The sequence below is a fragment of the Eurytemora carolleeae genome, unplaced genomic scaffold (genome assembly GCF_000591075.1).
Source record: "Eurytemora carolleeae unplaced genomic scaffold, Eaff_2.0 scaffold928, whole genome shotgun sequence".
Taxonomy (NCBI): Eukaryota; Metazoa; Arthropoda; class Copepoda; order Calanoida; family Temoridae; genus Eurytemora; species Eurytemora carolleeae.
Genome location: NW_019396814.1, coordinates 106,389 through 123,748, shown reverse-complemented (window position 1 = coordinate 123,748; position 17,360 = coordinate 106,389). Strand labels below are relative to the sequence as shown.

The 17,360-nt window shown below is 30.9% G+C and overlaps 1 protein-coding gene across 1 annotated transcript in view; it reads right to left on the bottom strand.

Annotated features, from left to right (window-relative positions):
• Positions 1 to 588: 588 nt before the first annotated feature.
• Positions 589 to 17,360, bottom strand: part of LOC111708961 (probable 3',5'-cyclic phosphodiesterase pde-5) — a 35,634-nt gene continuing 18,862 nt past the window's right edge. Inside the window, exons 20-33 of the mRNA XM_023482488.1 lie at positions 16,997 to 17,107; positions 16,055 to 16,156; positions 15,542 to 15,648; positions 14,834 to 14,839; positions 14,169 to 14,282; positions 13,305 to 13,353; positions 12,608 to 12,654; positions 11,511 to 11,622; positions 10,655 to 10,702; positions 9,950 to 10,071; positions 7,858 to 7,969; positions 5,324 to 5,404; positions 1,539 to 1,589; positions 589 to 915 (exon numbers count right to left, since the gene is read on the bottom strand). Of these exons, the coding sequence (XP_023338256.1) occupies positions 790 to 915; positions 1,539 to 1,589; positions 5,324 to 5,404; positions 7,858 to 7,969; positions 9,950 to 10,071; positions 10,655 to 10,702; positions 11,511 to 11,622; positions 12,608 to 12,654; positions 13,305 to 13,353; positions 14,169 to 14,282; positions 14,834 to 14,839; positions 15,542 to 15,648; positions 16,055 to 16,156; positions 16,997 to 17,107 (1,188 nt within the window). The 3' untranslated portion in view covers positions 589 to 789. The remainder of the gene's footprint in view (positions 916 to 1,538; positions 1,590 to 5,323; positions 5,405 to 7,857; positions 7,970 to 9,949; positions 10,072 to 10,654; positions 10,703 to 11,510; positions 11,623 to 12,607; positions 12,655 to 13,304; positions 13,354 to 14,168; positions 14,283 to 14,833; positions 14,840 to 15,541; positions 15,649 to 16,054; positions 16,157 to 16,996; positions 17,108 to 17,360) is intronic.

Genomic DNA, 17,360 nt, shown 5'->3' with positions numbered 1-17,360 from the left:
TTCCAAAAAAAAATGTTTTTTTTGCTTATTATTTTCTTTATTTTCATGGGATTTTTTCAAATTTAGCGTTTCTGAACTCAGTGTTTCAAGACGGATATTTGTTAGCCATCAAGATCTATTATGAAAAAATACGTGCATTTACATTCATAATTTGATTTTTACAAAAAAGCAAAAATCCGAATAAGTTTTAAAAAAAAGTGCTAAATAGTTTCACTCTTACTTGTATTGTTATGAATTAGTCCAAGTTGATGAAGGTTTGAGGTGGTTTGCTATTTGCCATTTATATAGTTTTTTTAACTAATGCATTCCATTTTTAAAAATTACGTACAGTTAAATTTTCCCAATAAACAACAATAAGTTTCTCTCATGTCGAGAATAATACCTAACGTTCAACGCATTTGATCTTTTTACATTTTAAATTATTTAAAATATTTAATCTTTTTATTTTCCCCCTCTCTTTCTTTTCCCCAATTATTTTCCTTTCCTTCAAGTCCTTCTCCTTCTCTCTCTGGATATCTCCTCCTTCTCCCTCATTATATTCTCCTCTATTTTATCTTTGTCCTCCTTAGTCCTTTCCCACTTTTTTCCCCCTTTATTCCCTTCTGTTTCTCCGCCTTCTATCCTCATACTCTTATCCTTCTCAACCCTTATATTCTTCTTCTTCTTCCTTCTCCTTCTCACCTATTTTTCCTTTTTCTATCGCCCATTATCTCATACTTATTTTTCTCCGCTCTTCTCCTCTCCTCTTTCCTTATCCTTAAACTTCCTTCTCTTCTCTTCTCCTTTTCCTTATTCTTCCTTCTCATCCTTCTCCCCCGTAGTCTCCTTCTCTTCCTTCCTCTCCTCAGCTAGACGCTTCCATGTGCTGAGGTTCTCTTCACATTGATCCCTGATAGGGGTTACTGAGGGGATCACCTGAACAGTAAAGATCAATTGAGCTATTTTTAAAAATCGATTAAGAATCGATCAGTTTAGTTGTAATATATCAACTAATCGTGTCTTGTGATTTACTTAAAGAGACTGTTCACATTTTACTGTCATGTTTAAGGATGGCTCAGAAACTGGTTTTACTATAAACAACAACAAAGATTGTAAACATGCAATCGTCTGATTTTCTGTGCAGGAGGGCCGGGCCTGATCAATTACATTTTTGATAAATGATTATTGTTTACAATAAATCTAGTATCCTTGCTGTTCTAATCTTCTTCGATTAAGAATTTAATCGGATATTTAAAAATCAATAAAATTTAATAATCTACAATGAACATTACAAGTAAGATAATAGTTTTTTAAATTATAATAGAAACCAGTTTTATTGTGCACCTTGATGGAAAACAATAATTAAGATTTTCAGCAGGAGCCGCGCCTTGGCACATTCATTTTAACTTACAAATGAACAAATACAATATAATATGCAATGCTGCCCAAAATCATAAAAATGACAACAAATTGTAATAAATATCTTACTCTTATTGCAAAGATATATATAAAAAGATATATTGGTAAAAACACAATTTGAATAAGTGTGATATTTTTACCTTAGAGAGTAGATCATAACAGGGCAAGCAAATACCACCAATAAACCCGACCTAAATCAACAAAATCACTTTAATTATATTTATTTAAAAACAATATTGTAAAGATTTTTAGGACTTTTCGAGAACAGCTAATTTTTAAACATTTTTGAACTCTAAATCAGTGATCAAAATATACGGGCAGCCGTATAAGTACATTTGAATTTCCGAGTCGGGTCAATCTTTCCGGTCCCAGTTTGTACTGTACCTAGCTCTATGGACAGGACTAACCGGTACAACTTTATGCTTTATGCTTCATATAGGTTGAATTTATTTTTACTAAAGAGGCAGATTTGCGTGAATTAATAATGCAAAAGTACGTCTTCAAAATACAAAAAGACTAAATCTATATTATTAAAAAATACCATTCCCAGTGGGTGATATTTATATATATAGATTTTAATATCTTGAAAAGATAGAGTATTGTTGTTGTTAGTTAGATATATATTTATAACTTGTTAAATAAATGTTTTCTTTCGTGAATTGATATTTTACATAATTGTTAGTTTATGTCATACATCAACCGAAGAGAAGTGTTTATAGTTACTATAGAGTAAATTGATATTTTACATAATTGTTAGTGTATGTCATACATCAACCGAAGAGAAGTGTTTATAGTTACTACGGAGTAAGCCTTTGAATGCATAGAAACTTTTTTCTAATTTAGATTAATTTACACGTTTTAAACTCATTTTCTCATATTCTTTGGTTATACAATTTCGTATTTGACCAAAGAAAATCATTAGTTAAAAGATATTGCGTTTTATGAATGAGACTAATTTTAAAACATTTGTAATTAGCTCTGCCATTTTAAATACAGCAGAATCTGCACTGTTCATCATATACAACCTACCTTTCACAGATAAACAGATAGAAATGTTTGAATTGCGTAGGTATAGGAGCTAAGCTGAACCTCTGATATCTTTTTATTCTGTTATTATTTAAAATATTCGGAGGTTTAAAATATTTTTCTACATCTAATTATTCAATTCCTATCCTAATGCAATTTTAACATTTCTAAATCCATCTATTTAGTCTTCCTGTACTATGTACGGGTACCAGTGTACAGTTTGTACACGGTAAAGTGATCGCTGAGTATAGATCAGAGTTGACTGACCTGTGGAATCTACGTAATGGACAAAACATTGGTGCAGTATAACAACATTTAACATTTACACATTCTCCTTCTCCTCCTCTTCTTTCTCCTTCTCTCTCTGGAGCTTTAGCTCCTTCCAAAGTTCTAGATTGTTCTTGCATCCGTCCAGCATAGGTTGTACAGAAGGTAGAAACTGTACAACTAGCTCGTAGCAGGGTAAACAGATTCCCATTATAAACCCAGCCTGTTATGGGATAGTGTAGCAAGGTTGTTTATTAAGGTTAGACACTCTGGATGTGCACCCAATGTACGAAAAATGTCGTCTTTACATGCAATGGAAACTCAAAATCCTCATGTGACGTAACTGAATATTGGCGGAGGATGAAGTGACAACGTTGTTGGTGAGAGAGGGGNGCACCAGCGGGGGATCTTCGCTTGTCAGCTGTCAGTGTCCATTGATATAAAGACGACATTTTCCGTATATTGGAGTGCATCCAAAGTTTCTAACCTTAATAAACAACCTTGGTTAGTAGTTAAAACTGTTACAGTAAGCTCCGGGGGATAAGAGAGTATAAGCAAACTTTTTGCAAAGATTTAAAATCTAATCTTAAATTAAATTATAAAAAATTAGCACCTAGATACAGGGTTACCCACAAAGAATGAGACTTCAGAGACGACTGAATTCATATCGTCTGTTTCCTATATTTAAGATTCTCTGCAATTGTAAACTTGTTTCTCTCTTTGTCAAATCATTTAAAAGCCATTGAAATACTATTGTTAAGGCAAAAAGTTAATATAACACCTTAGAATTGTCATATTTTAATAGTTTCCGGTTGTCTTTAGAGTCATATCCTTTGTGGGTAACCCTGTATGTTAATATAACATAACTTGTCCCCCATCTCTTGTAAAATATTTTTACTTTATGTTACACTTTAGTTCATACTAATGAAAATGGTGGTTTTTGGGTTTTTTTGCAAAAATTATTTGTTTTCGATGAACTGCCGTTAACATCATAAATATCGCCGGAAAAGAGACATTATTGAAATTTACAGTAAAGATCAACATACTGTAGTACAGGGTTTAGTGTGATCAACATACTGTAGTACAGGGTTTAGTGGGATCAACATACTGTAGTACAGGGTTTAGTGGGATCAAATCAAAAAAAGTTCATTTGTAAACAACAAGAAATTATACAGCAAAAGCCATGCTACATAAAGTAACGAGACAGGACATTACACAAAACCATGCAACATAGATATCCAGGATGAAAAAAGAATATCTGAAGGGAACCATATTAGTTTGATTGTTGTTTTTTGGGCAAAAACGTGCAAAAACACTAAGATTAAGGATATAAGTCATACGTTGATCGTTTGATTTTCGAGTTTGAAGGGAATGTTTAAACAATTTAATGTAACCCTACATAGTATGTGAATTGTTGATTCACAAGACTACCCTTAAAAGTTAGGTTAGGTTAGGTTAGGGTCTGATCGAGAATAAATGAGATATCCACGCTTCTCTTTTGAAAATTTAATTATTTTCAATGTTGGTTTTCTATTAAAACTTGCTTATGCAAGAAAACGGCGGTAACTTAACTATATTAATGCTCAAATACAGGAGTAAAGGGTAATTTTAAAAATCGGGCATGCCATTTTATACTGAGGGTAACTTGAAATACAAGGACAGGCCCTTTAAGATTAACAAAAAAGTATGTTTAGGTCAATGTGATGGGCGTCCCATGTAGATTTTTGGAAATTAAACTTATTTGATTTTTCTTATTTTGGATAATTGGTCTAAAGCTTCCTTTTGAACAACGAATTTATCAAAACTTTAAAAACTTAATATATGTCTATAAAACCCCCCAACCTTAAAGGTTCATGTCAACATAATTTTGAGTGCACCCCCTACAAACTGAAAGCTGAATGGGGGACAATGGGGATGATCATCGACATTTTCTATTCATGTTTAATTATGACAAATAAAGGAAAAAAAATTCAATTATTAATTTTCAGATTGAAAAACCGGTTCTCCTGTTAATTTGTTTCTTCGACGACAATCATGATTAATGCAAAACTAACTAGAATTTTAAAGTATGCTTAATAATGTATTTAAAACAGCTTATAAAAGAGCTTACAAGGATGGTTTATAAAGGTAATATTTCTCTTAAGCAACCAGCAACTGTCAAATATTGTTTGTCAGGTTTGTTTTAACGCTTGTGTTTTTAATATAATAAATGATAACAACAAATTTTGTTTGGAATTGAGTCGTTGCCACAAACTCTGCTTTTCTAAATCCTATATCTTTGGATTCCAATGTCGTAGACCTTAGATATTTCAAACTATGAATCCTTTTAGATCAAATAATATAAGTTTGAAATATCAAAGATTTACGACATTGGATTCCAAAGATAAAGGGATTATAAAATCAGAGTTTGTGGCAAAGACTCAATTCCTTTGAAAGAAAAAAATTAACAAGTTGGGTTTTAAATTAAGATGTCAGCGCACTGTTTATTTAACCTTTCCTTACTTATCTTGCAGTTTAATCTTTTGCAGGTCGGTTTCTCATACAATGCATTATTTGACACTTGTGCGCTATAAACCAACCCTTGTAAGCATCTAAACGCTTTGACGCAACTTTTGCTTAAACGGTATATCACCTGCATTGACGCAATTTCTGCGTAGTTCTCCCTGTCAAACAGGGGTATAGGTTTCCAGCCCAGAGACTTTTCTACATCACCCTGGAACACAACAGTAGTACAACAGTACAACAGCAGTACAACATAGCAGTACATTGTTGGACAATATTCAAACGTTTTGTTCTTTATATCAAACTTATTGAAAGTATTTTGAAAATACAATCACATATCATCAATGTTAAAGGGATGCAAAGTTTTTATCACAAACTCTGATTTTCTAACCCCTATCATTTCAAAATGGAAAAATGTTTTGAACTAAAAACAATATTAAAATGAATTGAGTCTTTGCCACAAACTCTGATTTTCGAATCCCTATATCTTTGAAACCCAATGTCGTAAACTTTAGATATTTTAAACTATAATAATAAAAACCCTACAGTAATTATTTGAAAACTAAATTATAAGAACAATTAAGATATAATATCTAAAAATGTTACTGTAACGCCTATATAGATTGTACTGTAATTGTTTTTGTCATGCAAAGCTATTGCTTATTTAGTACATAGATACATTACAATACATTTAACTATCTTCTACAAAGCATGCTTATTAAAGAAACGAGTTTTAAAAAGCGCCGAAATTTACTGCTTTGATTAGTTCAAATAGTTTTAAAACTCGTATTAGTTTTGCTTATTACAATCTAATAATAGAATGTCGTACCTTGCGAGTGTTTGATGAGAGATTTAAAGCCAAAGACTATACTTACTGTTTTCTGTTTTTTTTATATATTAGAAAAATAGGTTTATCATGCCTGAATTCAAGCCTATCAAGTCTGCAAAATAACTTTAACTATTAGAGAAAGTGTTTAATGAATTTTAGAATTGTTATAGGACATTTTTATATTTGAGACTAAATTTATTTTTTTCTGAGATGACTTCTGCGCAATATATTTTGTATCATATGAAGTTTATTTTACTGTTTTTGACAAGATTTTTCTTAACAAATCATCCGGTTAAATTTAAACAGCACAGATCCTGATGAAATTTATGAGCTCTCCCTTTAATTCAGTATAGACATTAGACACACCCAATAATAACGGGAAGTAGTTCAAATATCCCTCCCTAGTTTTACAACAATTCTCTTTATTCATTAATTTCTATCTGAGATCCTGATCCCTATCCCTGTCTGCTGTGTACCTGATGAATAGCTTGTTGGTCCTCAAAGCTCCTATTCATGATAGGGACAGGGGACCTCCCAGATTCCCTTTCATAATCTCCCTGATTTTTATAAAATTAATGAAATGCAATGTCACGTGACAGGAATATTTAAATTTTGCAAATAGACCGCTAGTTTAATGTTTTTTTAATTTATGTAGTTTATTGCATCAGTGAATTAGAGTGTTGATGTATTTTTTGTAGTTAATTCCCTTATTTAAAAAAGCTTTATTTACTATAAACAAATTTGAAAAATGGAAAGATAAAAAAAAATATTAAATTAATCCCAATATTATGTGATCTTGCTCTGCACTCACATTAAATGTACCGCTTTCTTGACCTTGAACTCTTTTAAGAAACGTTCATCAGTTTCTCTTATAAAACAGTTTTGACGCCAACCTTGCTACCTGGATATAAAACTCTTCATAGATAACTGCCACTGTCTCCACCATTGGATCCCAGGGTTTCGCGTTTGCGCACAAATCACTTCCGGTCATCATCATAGATTCAATCAGTAATCTAAAAACAGAGGGTGCAGGTTTAACTACTTTTAATTCATAGACTATACAGAAAAGACGTTACGTCATAATTGTTAGTTTTGGGAACTTTTGTAATTTTTCTTATAAGAAAAGAATTTTTTTATTATTTTTAAAGATATTGAATCTTTGCTACAAACTCCAATTTTCGAACCCCTATATCCTTGCAATCCAATGTCGTATACCTTAGATATTTCAAGCTAAAATTTTTGTTAAATCAAATAATCTAAGTTTTAAATATCAAAGGGTTACACTTTAAATTTGCAAAAATATTGCGATTAGAAAATTTTATTTTGTGGCAAAGACTCAATTGCTTTCAATAAACTTTTACATTTTCAAATGTTCTGAATTCCGTATTATCAACTCTGGCATTAGTAAAAGAATTCCAGAACTATAATGATACGTCATATCTTGGTCTTTTATGTATAATCTATCCCTGTTAAAAGTGTAATATTTCTAGGTTCTTTTAAAGCACTATAATGAATATAAAAGATTGTTTCGGTTTTAATGGGATTTGATAATGTTTTGTTAACAGAAAATTACACTTTAAGCAGGTTTTTTTAGAGGTGAGGTTAGCTAATTATTTAGTGCAGATTCATCTTATTTATAAAATATTTTATCCAAACAAGGAGTTTTTAATATATGTGCTTTCGTCATTGGCAAAATTGTCCAAAAATTCACCATTTTGTTAAAAACATTGATTTAATACACCGATATTAACCATATTCTTTTCAAATCCTGAAAACTTGATAAATCTTCCAAACTGTAAGAATATGGTAAACACAAATTGCGGATTTTTGTCTACTTGATCATAGAACTCGGCGTAGACAACACTAGTTGTGTTGAACTGGATCTTCCAGGGTTTAGCAGCAGAACTTAGATCAGCTCCGGTCAAACACATTGCTTGAGCCAGTAATCTGGGAAATCAATTTAATACAGGATACAATTAAACATCGATGATCCAGATATTAACTGTGACAACTTTTATATTCTAGAGATGAGCGATAGATTCCTAAATTTAAAGTTATCTCTTCTGGATTTCCAAAATATCGCAATATAATCTAGTAATGCTCTTTATGTCGGAGGAATTATAAATGTTGTCATTATTCTTAAATTCTAGTAATGCTCTTTATATGTCGGAAGAATTGTAAATGTTGTCATTTTTCTTCTAATATTCTAGTAATGCTCTTTATATCGGAGGAATTATAAATATTGTCATTATTCTTCTCAAATTCTAGTAATGCTCTTTATATCGGAGGATTTATAAATGTTGTCATTATTATTCTCAAATTCTAGTAATTCTCTTTATGTCGGAGGAATTAAAAATGTTGTCATTATTCTTCTCAAATTCTATTAATGCTCTTTATGTCGGAGGATTTATAAATGTTGTCATTATTCTTCTCAAATTCTGGTAATTCTCTTTATATCGGAGGATTTATAAATGTTGTCATTATTCTTCTCAAATTCTAGTAATGCTCTTTATGTCGGAGGAATTATAAATGTTGTCATTATTCTTCTCAAATTCTAGTAATTTTTTTTATCTAGGGATTAAAAATTTGACCTGTGGTTAAACTCATTTATGATAAATGTCCTATCCTATAATTAAGAAGCTTAAGTATTTTTCTCTTGTTTGACAAAATGGGGTTTCTTAACAATTTTTTTCTGGGAATATTCTATTTTCAGTTTCTAAGCGTTTCTTTAAAACTGTCTTATCTATATTTTTACATTTTAATTTTAAATAATCTTTCTTGATGCTATTTTAAAAAAGATATAAACGTTGGAATAACACAATTTTTCATTTTAATGCAATGCAATGATTCTTTAAACAAATTCGAATAAAATTCGTAAATGTTGTTATAGGATAAACTGCAACTAACCCAAAAAGCATGGTTTATACTAAATATCCTCATGTTTGAAATGATAAAATCTGTTTTATAAAACTTTATAGATATGCATGATCTAAATAAGTGAGAGAAGAAAATTTACTGAAGTGAGAAAATACTAGAAATGGACAAAATGTTGATTCGTGTCTGTATAAAACTAAATATTTGTTTGTGTATATATATATATATACTTGTTCATGAAACTCAGCGTAGACAACTTTAGAAGTTCTAAACTGAGTATCCCAGGGTTTAGCTGAAGAATTTAGGTCACTTCCTGTCATACATAGAGCTTGAGCTAGCAGCCTTAAACATAGTTAATAACTAAGAAATATGTTTCTCAAGTTAACTTCTAAAACTATATTTTGTACAAGATATACTCTAATCTGTTGTATCTTTCAATGTGTTGTACCTGTGGTAAGGTATATCTTGTACTGTACTGTACTCTACCTGTGGTAGAGTATATATTGTGCTGTACTGTACTCTACCTTTGGGTTAGGTAAATTTGTACTAGATTTGATGTACTTTACCTGTGGTTTAGTATATCATGTACTACACTGAACTATACCATGTGGTCTGGTATATCTTGTACTGTACTATACTCTACTTGTGGTCTGGTATTTCTTGTACTTTTCTGTACTGTACTTTACCTGTGGTAAGGTATATCTTGTACCGTATTGAACGGAACTTTACTTGTGATTCGGTATATCTTGTACTGCACTGTATCTGTGGTCTGGTATAACTTATACTGTACTGTATTACACTGCACGTGTGCATTGTACTGTAATCCGGTATATCCTATACTGTACTTAGCCTGCAGCTGTAAGGTATATTTTGGAATTTTTTATTGTACCTGTGGTCTGGCATATGTTGTACTTTACTGTACTGTACTGTAATATACTGTATTTGTGGTTTGGCATATGTTGTATTTTACTGTACTGTACTGTACTGTAATATACTGTACCTGTGGTCTGGAATATGTCGTACTTTACTATACTGTACTGTAATATACTGTACCTGTGGTCTGGTAAATCCCAGTTAAAACTATTCTCCTTCACAATGTTTGACAACCTCGCCTTGTTCGGGAAGAACAAGGCAAGGTCTGTCGCCAGGATGCAGTGCTTCATGTTTCCCAACACCTTGAAATAAGATACAGTGATAACCAGAAAACTCTGGAAGAGGAAGTCGACTTTTAGATTCAATTCATGGCTTTAATAATCCAATGAACATGAGGCACAGCAATTGTGCACCTTAACAAGACCCATTTCAATTAATAAGTTATTAGTAAAGCTTTTTGCGCTGTAACAACATCAAATGCACTTCAGCATTGCTTTATTATCGTCTTCACATTCTAAAGTTTTCTGTAGGATTAAAAAAGGATAAGATTAAATAAGGACAATGATACAATGCAATATACTAGCAATAGCATACTTACTCAGCATTTTTGTATACAATTTTAAAGCTGATTTGTTAAAATGTTTTTTCCCGCTCAAAACTGTACTGTGTAGTGTGCACATCACTGTAAGCATAAATTAACAGTAAAATACCTGGCCATTAGTTTTTCAGAAACAAATGAAAACAAAAGTTATTAAAATTTCATTTTCTAGTCAAACTAAATACACTCTGCCAGTTTGATAACTCAGTTTTGAATTAGTCCTTGAAATTTAAAAATTTACCCCCCGCTCCCCCCCCCCCCCATATTTCCAATTTAATCAAATTTACCTGTTTGTACTCATCTGGGTTGAGTCTAGCAAATATGTTATGATGTTCCTAAAATAATAAAAAATTCCAATTTTGATAATTATTTCTAAGTATTATTTTTAATTGTGTTATAAAAAAAACTAACTTGGTTGAAACATCTGACAAAAGGGTAGAAAATATGATAGATCTCATTGTGAGTTGTAACCTTGAAAGAAGATTTAAATTCTTCCTTAGAAGTGGTTTCAATCAATAAAACCCGGTACAATAAGTTTCAAATATGTTTCCTTCTCTCATTACGCATTTTTTAATAGAATTAATTTTCTGCACTGCTACATGGAAAAGTGTACAGTGCATAAAACTGTATATTGGTATACAAGCGAACAACATATTTTACAACATAAAATATAAATGTTCTTCTTCATCATCTCAATACCAAAGAAAAAATGCAAAAAAAGCAATATCTGCAGGCAGGGTTTCATTTCAAGACTAAACCAGCTTTACTTGAAGCACCAGCCTGACTACCTGCAGCTAGAGCACCAGCCTGACTACCTGCAGCTAGAGCACCAGCCTGACTACCTGCAGCTAGAGCACCAGCCTGACTACCTGCAGCTAGAGCAAGTTTTGCAGTTTATATCCCTTCTTATAGACGTTAGAAAGAATTTCATTTTTGCCTAACAATTATTTAGAGGGTTGATTGGGAAACTTTAAAAAAAGAAAAAATTAACTTGAAATTATATTAACGGTCTCTTTAAATGAATAATTGCAGTTTACTGACCTGCTGTATAGTATTAATCGCCATATTGAAATATAATTGCTGTTTACTGACCTGCTGTAAAATATTAATCGCCATATTAAAATATAATTGCGGTTTACTGACCTGCTGTAGAATATTAATCGCCATATTGAAATGATGATGTTCCATTGTAGAGGTAGAATATATGGCCGCCAGGGGAGATCCGATATCAATCATAAACTTGTTATTGAACCCTCTAATATATATTCGTAGTATCTAATCTAATAAAGCATATAATGGTCAGGTAAATGAATATTTTTTTCCTTACCAGTGACTGGAATTTTGTTCTAAATTTATGTTCAGTGCAATAAGTGCAAATGAAAACCTTGGGAAGTCGATTAAAAATATTTCTTTATTAACCATTTACACATTTCTTTGCATCAATTTTTATCGCTAAAATCATTTTTAGAAATATTATTGAATGTAGAAGAACTCTGTTTAGGGTATAATTTGTTGTGATATAATAGCTTATTGTCCAGTCCTGTCAAAATGACCTAAACACTTACAGAATTTTTTATGTAAATGTTTTTTTTTGAAATTTGTTTTATTTGCAACTATGGACCATATTTTATGAATAGCGAGAAATTATCTCTAAATTTTAAAAACCTTCTTTAAATTTAGTCCCTGATGATTAAACTCTTTTAAATTCCATAATTGACCAAGCATAATTTATTGTTTGATTGTTTAAAAAATTTAAGGTTATACGTTGCGAAAAAAGTAAAAAAAGTAGAGTTTCATGTAATTATTGAAACCAAGAAAAACATGAATAACAAATTTAATTATGTTCAAATAGATTCTAGTACAATAGATGGCAACGTAGTATTTGTACACTCTCAGTATAGTTGTATTCTGACGTCACAAGTGTCAATTCAGTTTTTGTGTCCGACACAATTATTAGTCATAGTGATGATTTTAGAATAAAGTGTTTATCTTACGGTGAAATAAGTGCAATTTTATGTGTTCTTTATTTCCTGTATTTACACTTTTTTATATTATCTTGGTAAACCGGTCAATTAATGTGAGAAAATTTCGTTTGTGTTGTTATATTTGACACTTGTGACTTGGTCTATAATTGGTCCATATCTCTGTTGTCAACTATTGTACTTGATAATCTTTTTGATTATTATCATTGAGGAAAAGGGAAGTATAAAGTAATTATTATTAATCACTGCGTATATTCCCTGTGATCCAAATCGTGGCAGATTGCCCCAATAAACATTGCCAAGCACTGCACATATTTAGATATAGATATAGATATAATTACAGATATATATATAATTACAGATATAGATAGTAGATATAGATATAAATATAGATATTGATTAAATAAAAATAACCTAAATCAAAAGAATCCAAAGTTTTTGCCAAAAAATGTTGTTTCTTGATTATCATATCTGAATAAATATATTTTTTTTAAATATGAAATGATTACAAAAATATGTAAATATTGACAACGATATAGATACAGTTATATTGATGTAGATATATAAGATATATATTAAGACGTAGATGATATAGATAAAACAGAGTTTCAAACAAGGGATGAGACTGTAGAGAGTAGAGATGACCGGCCTGAAACTCTATAGATATGACGATTCCAAATTTAAATTGAATAAAGTCTTTTACGGACTTATTTACTGATTTGTAAATAGAAGAAACAAGGTTACATTTGCAGGGAATCATGAATATAAGAAAAGTGAAAGTATACATTCTTAAAGTCCTCCAGCGACCTCTCATTATTTGTGGGTAACTATGTTGATATAAAATAATATTTAATATATAATCTTAAAATGGGTGCAATCCATAAAAAGCTGTTCAACTATTTTATATAATAGTTTATTATTATTATTAATCATTATTTGTTGAGATATATTTTACCTCTAAAGGTTTGAATATGCCTGGTGAAGCCTTGAGTATACTGTAGATACTTTGGATTTTGCGATAAAAAATTCAATTTTTGCAAATTTGCAAATTTTTTTGCAGATTCTAAAAGTAGAGCACAAGAGCTTTCCAATGATGTATCATTTGTCATATTTGGACATCAAACATGGGATTTAGATGGGGGGGGAGGTCAAATTGACCCCCCCCCAGCAGAGATAGGGTTAAGGAACTATGTACTCTCCTTTAGTTTTCTAATCCTTCTTTGCAACCTGATGTTACAGAATTGTGATATATCAATCTTTTAATTTTGGAAGATTAAATGATCAAAGTTTGAAATAACCAACAAATTTGAGGTTAAAGCAAGTAATCATTTCATTTTAGATTAAAATCTTGAACGTTTCCATGCACACCTCTTTGTTTTGAACAAGTATTGACACAATAAATGTTTGTTATTCCTTATATGCAACTAGACAGGTTCACTTTTCTCGATTTTTGGCGTAAAATCAAATTTAGAGTTGTTACGAGCTCTCACATTTCTACATTTTAACCTTGTCCCATATGTTTGGTTTGAAGTTTAAAGGAATGGAGTTTTTGCCACAAACTCTGATTTTCCAATCCTTATATCTTTGCAGCCCAATGATATTTCAAATAATAAATTCTGTTAGATCAAATAATCATCACATTTAATAAATATGGAGATTTGAAAATTCTAATTTGTGAAAAATATTTAATTCCTTATTTCTGTTTGATTTCAAGTGAACATCTCATCGAAAAAAATATAAAATATTTAGATTGTACAGCTGCATTTTTAAAAATTTTATTTTCAAAATTCAAAATAGAAATCAAGTTTTGGTTTATTAAGAACTCACCAATGTTTCGTATTCAAACCGATCCACTCCAAAGAGATCAACAAACATAAACAGAGATTTTCGAACTTTCATCATATCATCCAAACCAGTAGCGTAGTAGGTGAATCTAATCAAAAGAAACAGAATTATAATTATTTTAGGTTTTTCTTCTATTTTTAGAATATCTACGGCATTTAAGCTTTTAAAAATCTCTATATAAATTTAATCCAGCTATTCATAAATTTCAATTTTGTGTTATTTTGGGAATTTAAGCTTTTTAAAAAGCAATTAACTGGGAACTCAAGTTCATTTGAAATACCGGGCCAACCTCTGGTCAAATAGATCGATTACAGTGTGATTTTCTATGAATATTTATATTGTACAATTCTAAATTATATGCATTATGCATCTTTAACTATAAAGTGTTAATTAAACCAAATGTGACAATTAACTAAATCCAAAATTAATCATGTAAAATGAGGCGAATTGTAAAATTTTTTTTCACAACAAGCTAAACTCCCCCCCTGACCTAGTGGTGCCTTGGCTCGGAAAAATAGCTACAAATCTTCTAAAATACCCCTTAGTGGTTTAACTTGTGCAATTTCTGCTCTAATAAAAAAAATCTACTGAGCGAAAAAATTTCTAATAAAAATCTAAATTACCAACATTACAACTTACATTTGTCTGAAAGCAATTGTATTAAAAATGTAATTTTTTATCTTATAGTATATATACTTTTATAGTAAAAAAAGTTAGCTCACCCTTAAAATCAAGTGACTTAAAATTAAGTTTTAGGAATTATCTAAAACCATGATATGTTTTCGTTTAAACGTTTAGGGTCTATAGCAACAATGCATTTTAACAATCCAAAATATATTTAATGAAATTTTTGCTCACACTTTATTATCCACTTAAACGGTTTAAGCCATTTAGACATTATTGCCATTTCATCTTTAATCTGTTCAGAGCTGGGAACTTTTGAATGGTGATATCGGGATTAATGCTTAATTGACTCTATTTCTTTATCTCCACTTGGTATTAATCTCCAGATTAATTAAGCGGGTCGGGATTAAGGATATCTCATTCTAAAGTTTTCAGCTCAGATACCTTTAAATCTCATTTTAAAAACGAAAAGATCGTTCCCTGTTTCGGCTAAAAAAATCAATTGTATACAAAACCGCAGAATGATCAGTTTTAGGTTAGAAAAACAAGGTTATCTCTTTAATTTTAGCCTAGACAAGGGTACTGTTGAAAATCTTTAAATACAGGTCACGTCAACTTCAGTCTGTAAAACAGCTTATTTGTTAATTTGGTCTGTTTTCTTTAACCTCAGACTGAATTCTATGAGAAATGGGAATATGTTTAAATAAAAACAAAACAACTCACGAAGAAATATCCTCATGTCCTGTTTTCTCCGGAACTCCTTCTTGAAGGATATCCTCAACCTCGTCAATGGAGGCTGCATTGTGGTAGGAGAGAACCTCCAAAGCGACCTGAAAACAAAAGTTTTTACAGAAATTGTGACCAACATAGAGTATCAAAATAAAATAAATGAATTCATTGATTTGTTGAATATTGCTATTTATAGGATAAATTGAAATTTGTATAAAAAACTTGCTTTGTCATTATATTTTGTAACAATTTAACTCACGGATTTTTAATAATTTTGTGACTACATATAGTTATCCAAGGAGCGCCAAAAAAATGAACACTCGTCACAAAGATGTTTTCTTTAAATTAAATGTTAAAAGGTTTTAAGGCCATCGTGAATCTGGAATTGGAATTTTTGTATGCTTTGATATTATGGCTTACAGTCTCTTTAAAAGAGATGGTTAAACATGTTACAAGAAAAAAATAGGTTTGCATGTTTCTCGTAAAATAAAATTATGAATTACTTACTTTATATTTTTGCTCTGATCTTCTAATTTTATCATAAAGTTTAGCGTGATGCAGAGCTAATCCACAATACACAGCAAAGGTTTTAAAAGATTCTTCGTCTTCCTTCAAATAAAACAAGAATCAAAATGGCGTCTCGTTAGAATTTTTTAATCTTTTTCTCTTATCGTTTTTATATGGTAAACACAGGGTTACCCATAAAGAATGAAACTTCATAGATAACTGTATGGAACTTACACTAACTGTTATCTTATACCATAGATGAATTAAAATAACAGATAGGACACTAGATGTCGTCTTTTCAAGATTCCTGTGTGTTACGTTCACAACAACCCTGAGTCTGTTCTACGCCGACAATGTGTAACTCCTTTGGGCTGCTGCGCCAGGGTTATTGTAAACGTAATACACATGACTCTTGAAAAGACGACATCTAGGGTCATATCTGTTATTTTTATTAATTTATGCCTTACACATTCATAATCCCTGCAACTATAAACTTCATTCTTTCTCTGCCAAACCATTAAATAAGCTATTAAAAGACAGTCGTCTTTAGAGTCTCATCCTAAGTGGGTAACCCTGTATATGAATGAACAATTAAAGACATTATATGTTAAACTATCAAAAAACCCAGCTTTGCCTTAAAACTATTTTGTCTCTTCAAAAGTCAACTTAATCAACTTAATCAACTTATAAAATTAAAAACCAAGCCAAGAACATTCCCGTGGTTCTATCGTGCTCTCCGATCAAAGTTTGAGGCAAATCGGCTTAACGGGGTTCAAAAGTTATGACCAGACATTCAAACAAACAGAGATTACAAATTCATATATTAAATGAATATTTGATATAATAATATGATGATATCTCTGGTTCTAAAATATAATAATATGATGACATCTCTGGTTCTAAAATATAATAATATGAGGATATCTCTGGTTCTAAAATTACCTGGGTGAACTGAACGGATCCAGATTTCTTGTTTATCATTTGAACTACACCAATTACACATCCTCGGATACAGATGGGCATACACAGGATATTCCTGGTTGTGTATCCGGTCTAAACAATAATATGTACTGCAGTCTAAAATGGATTATGTACTGCAGATGTTTGTCACGTTTATAGAGTGACCATAAGTGAATAAAATTGTCAATATTTAGTTTAAAAACTAGAATATGTTCTCCAATAATTCTCGGACGAAGGTTTAAGAAATACTGTTGTGAACTGGGTATGTTGTGAACTGGGTATGTTGTGAACTGGGTATATTGTGAACTGGGTATATTGTGAACTGGGTATATTGTGAACTGGGTAT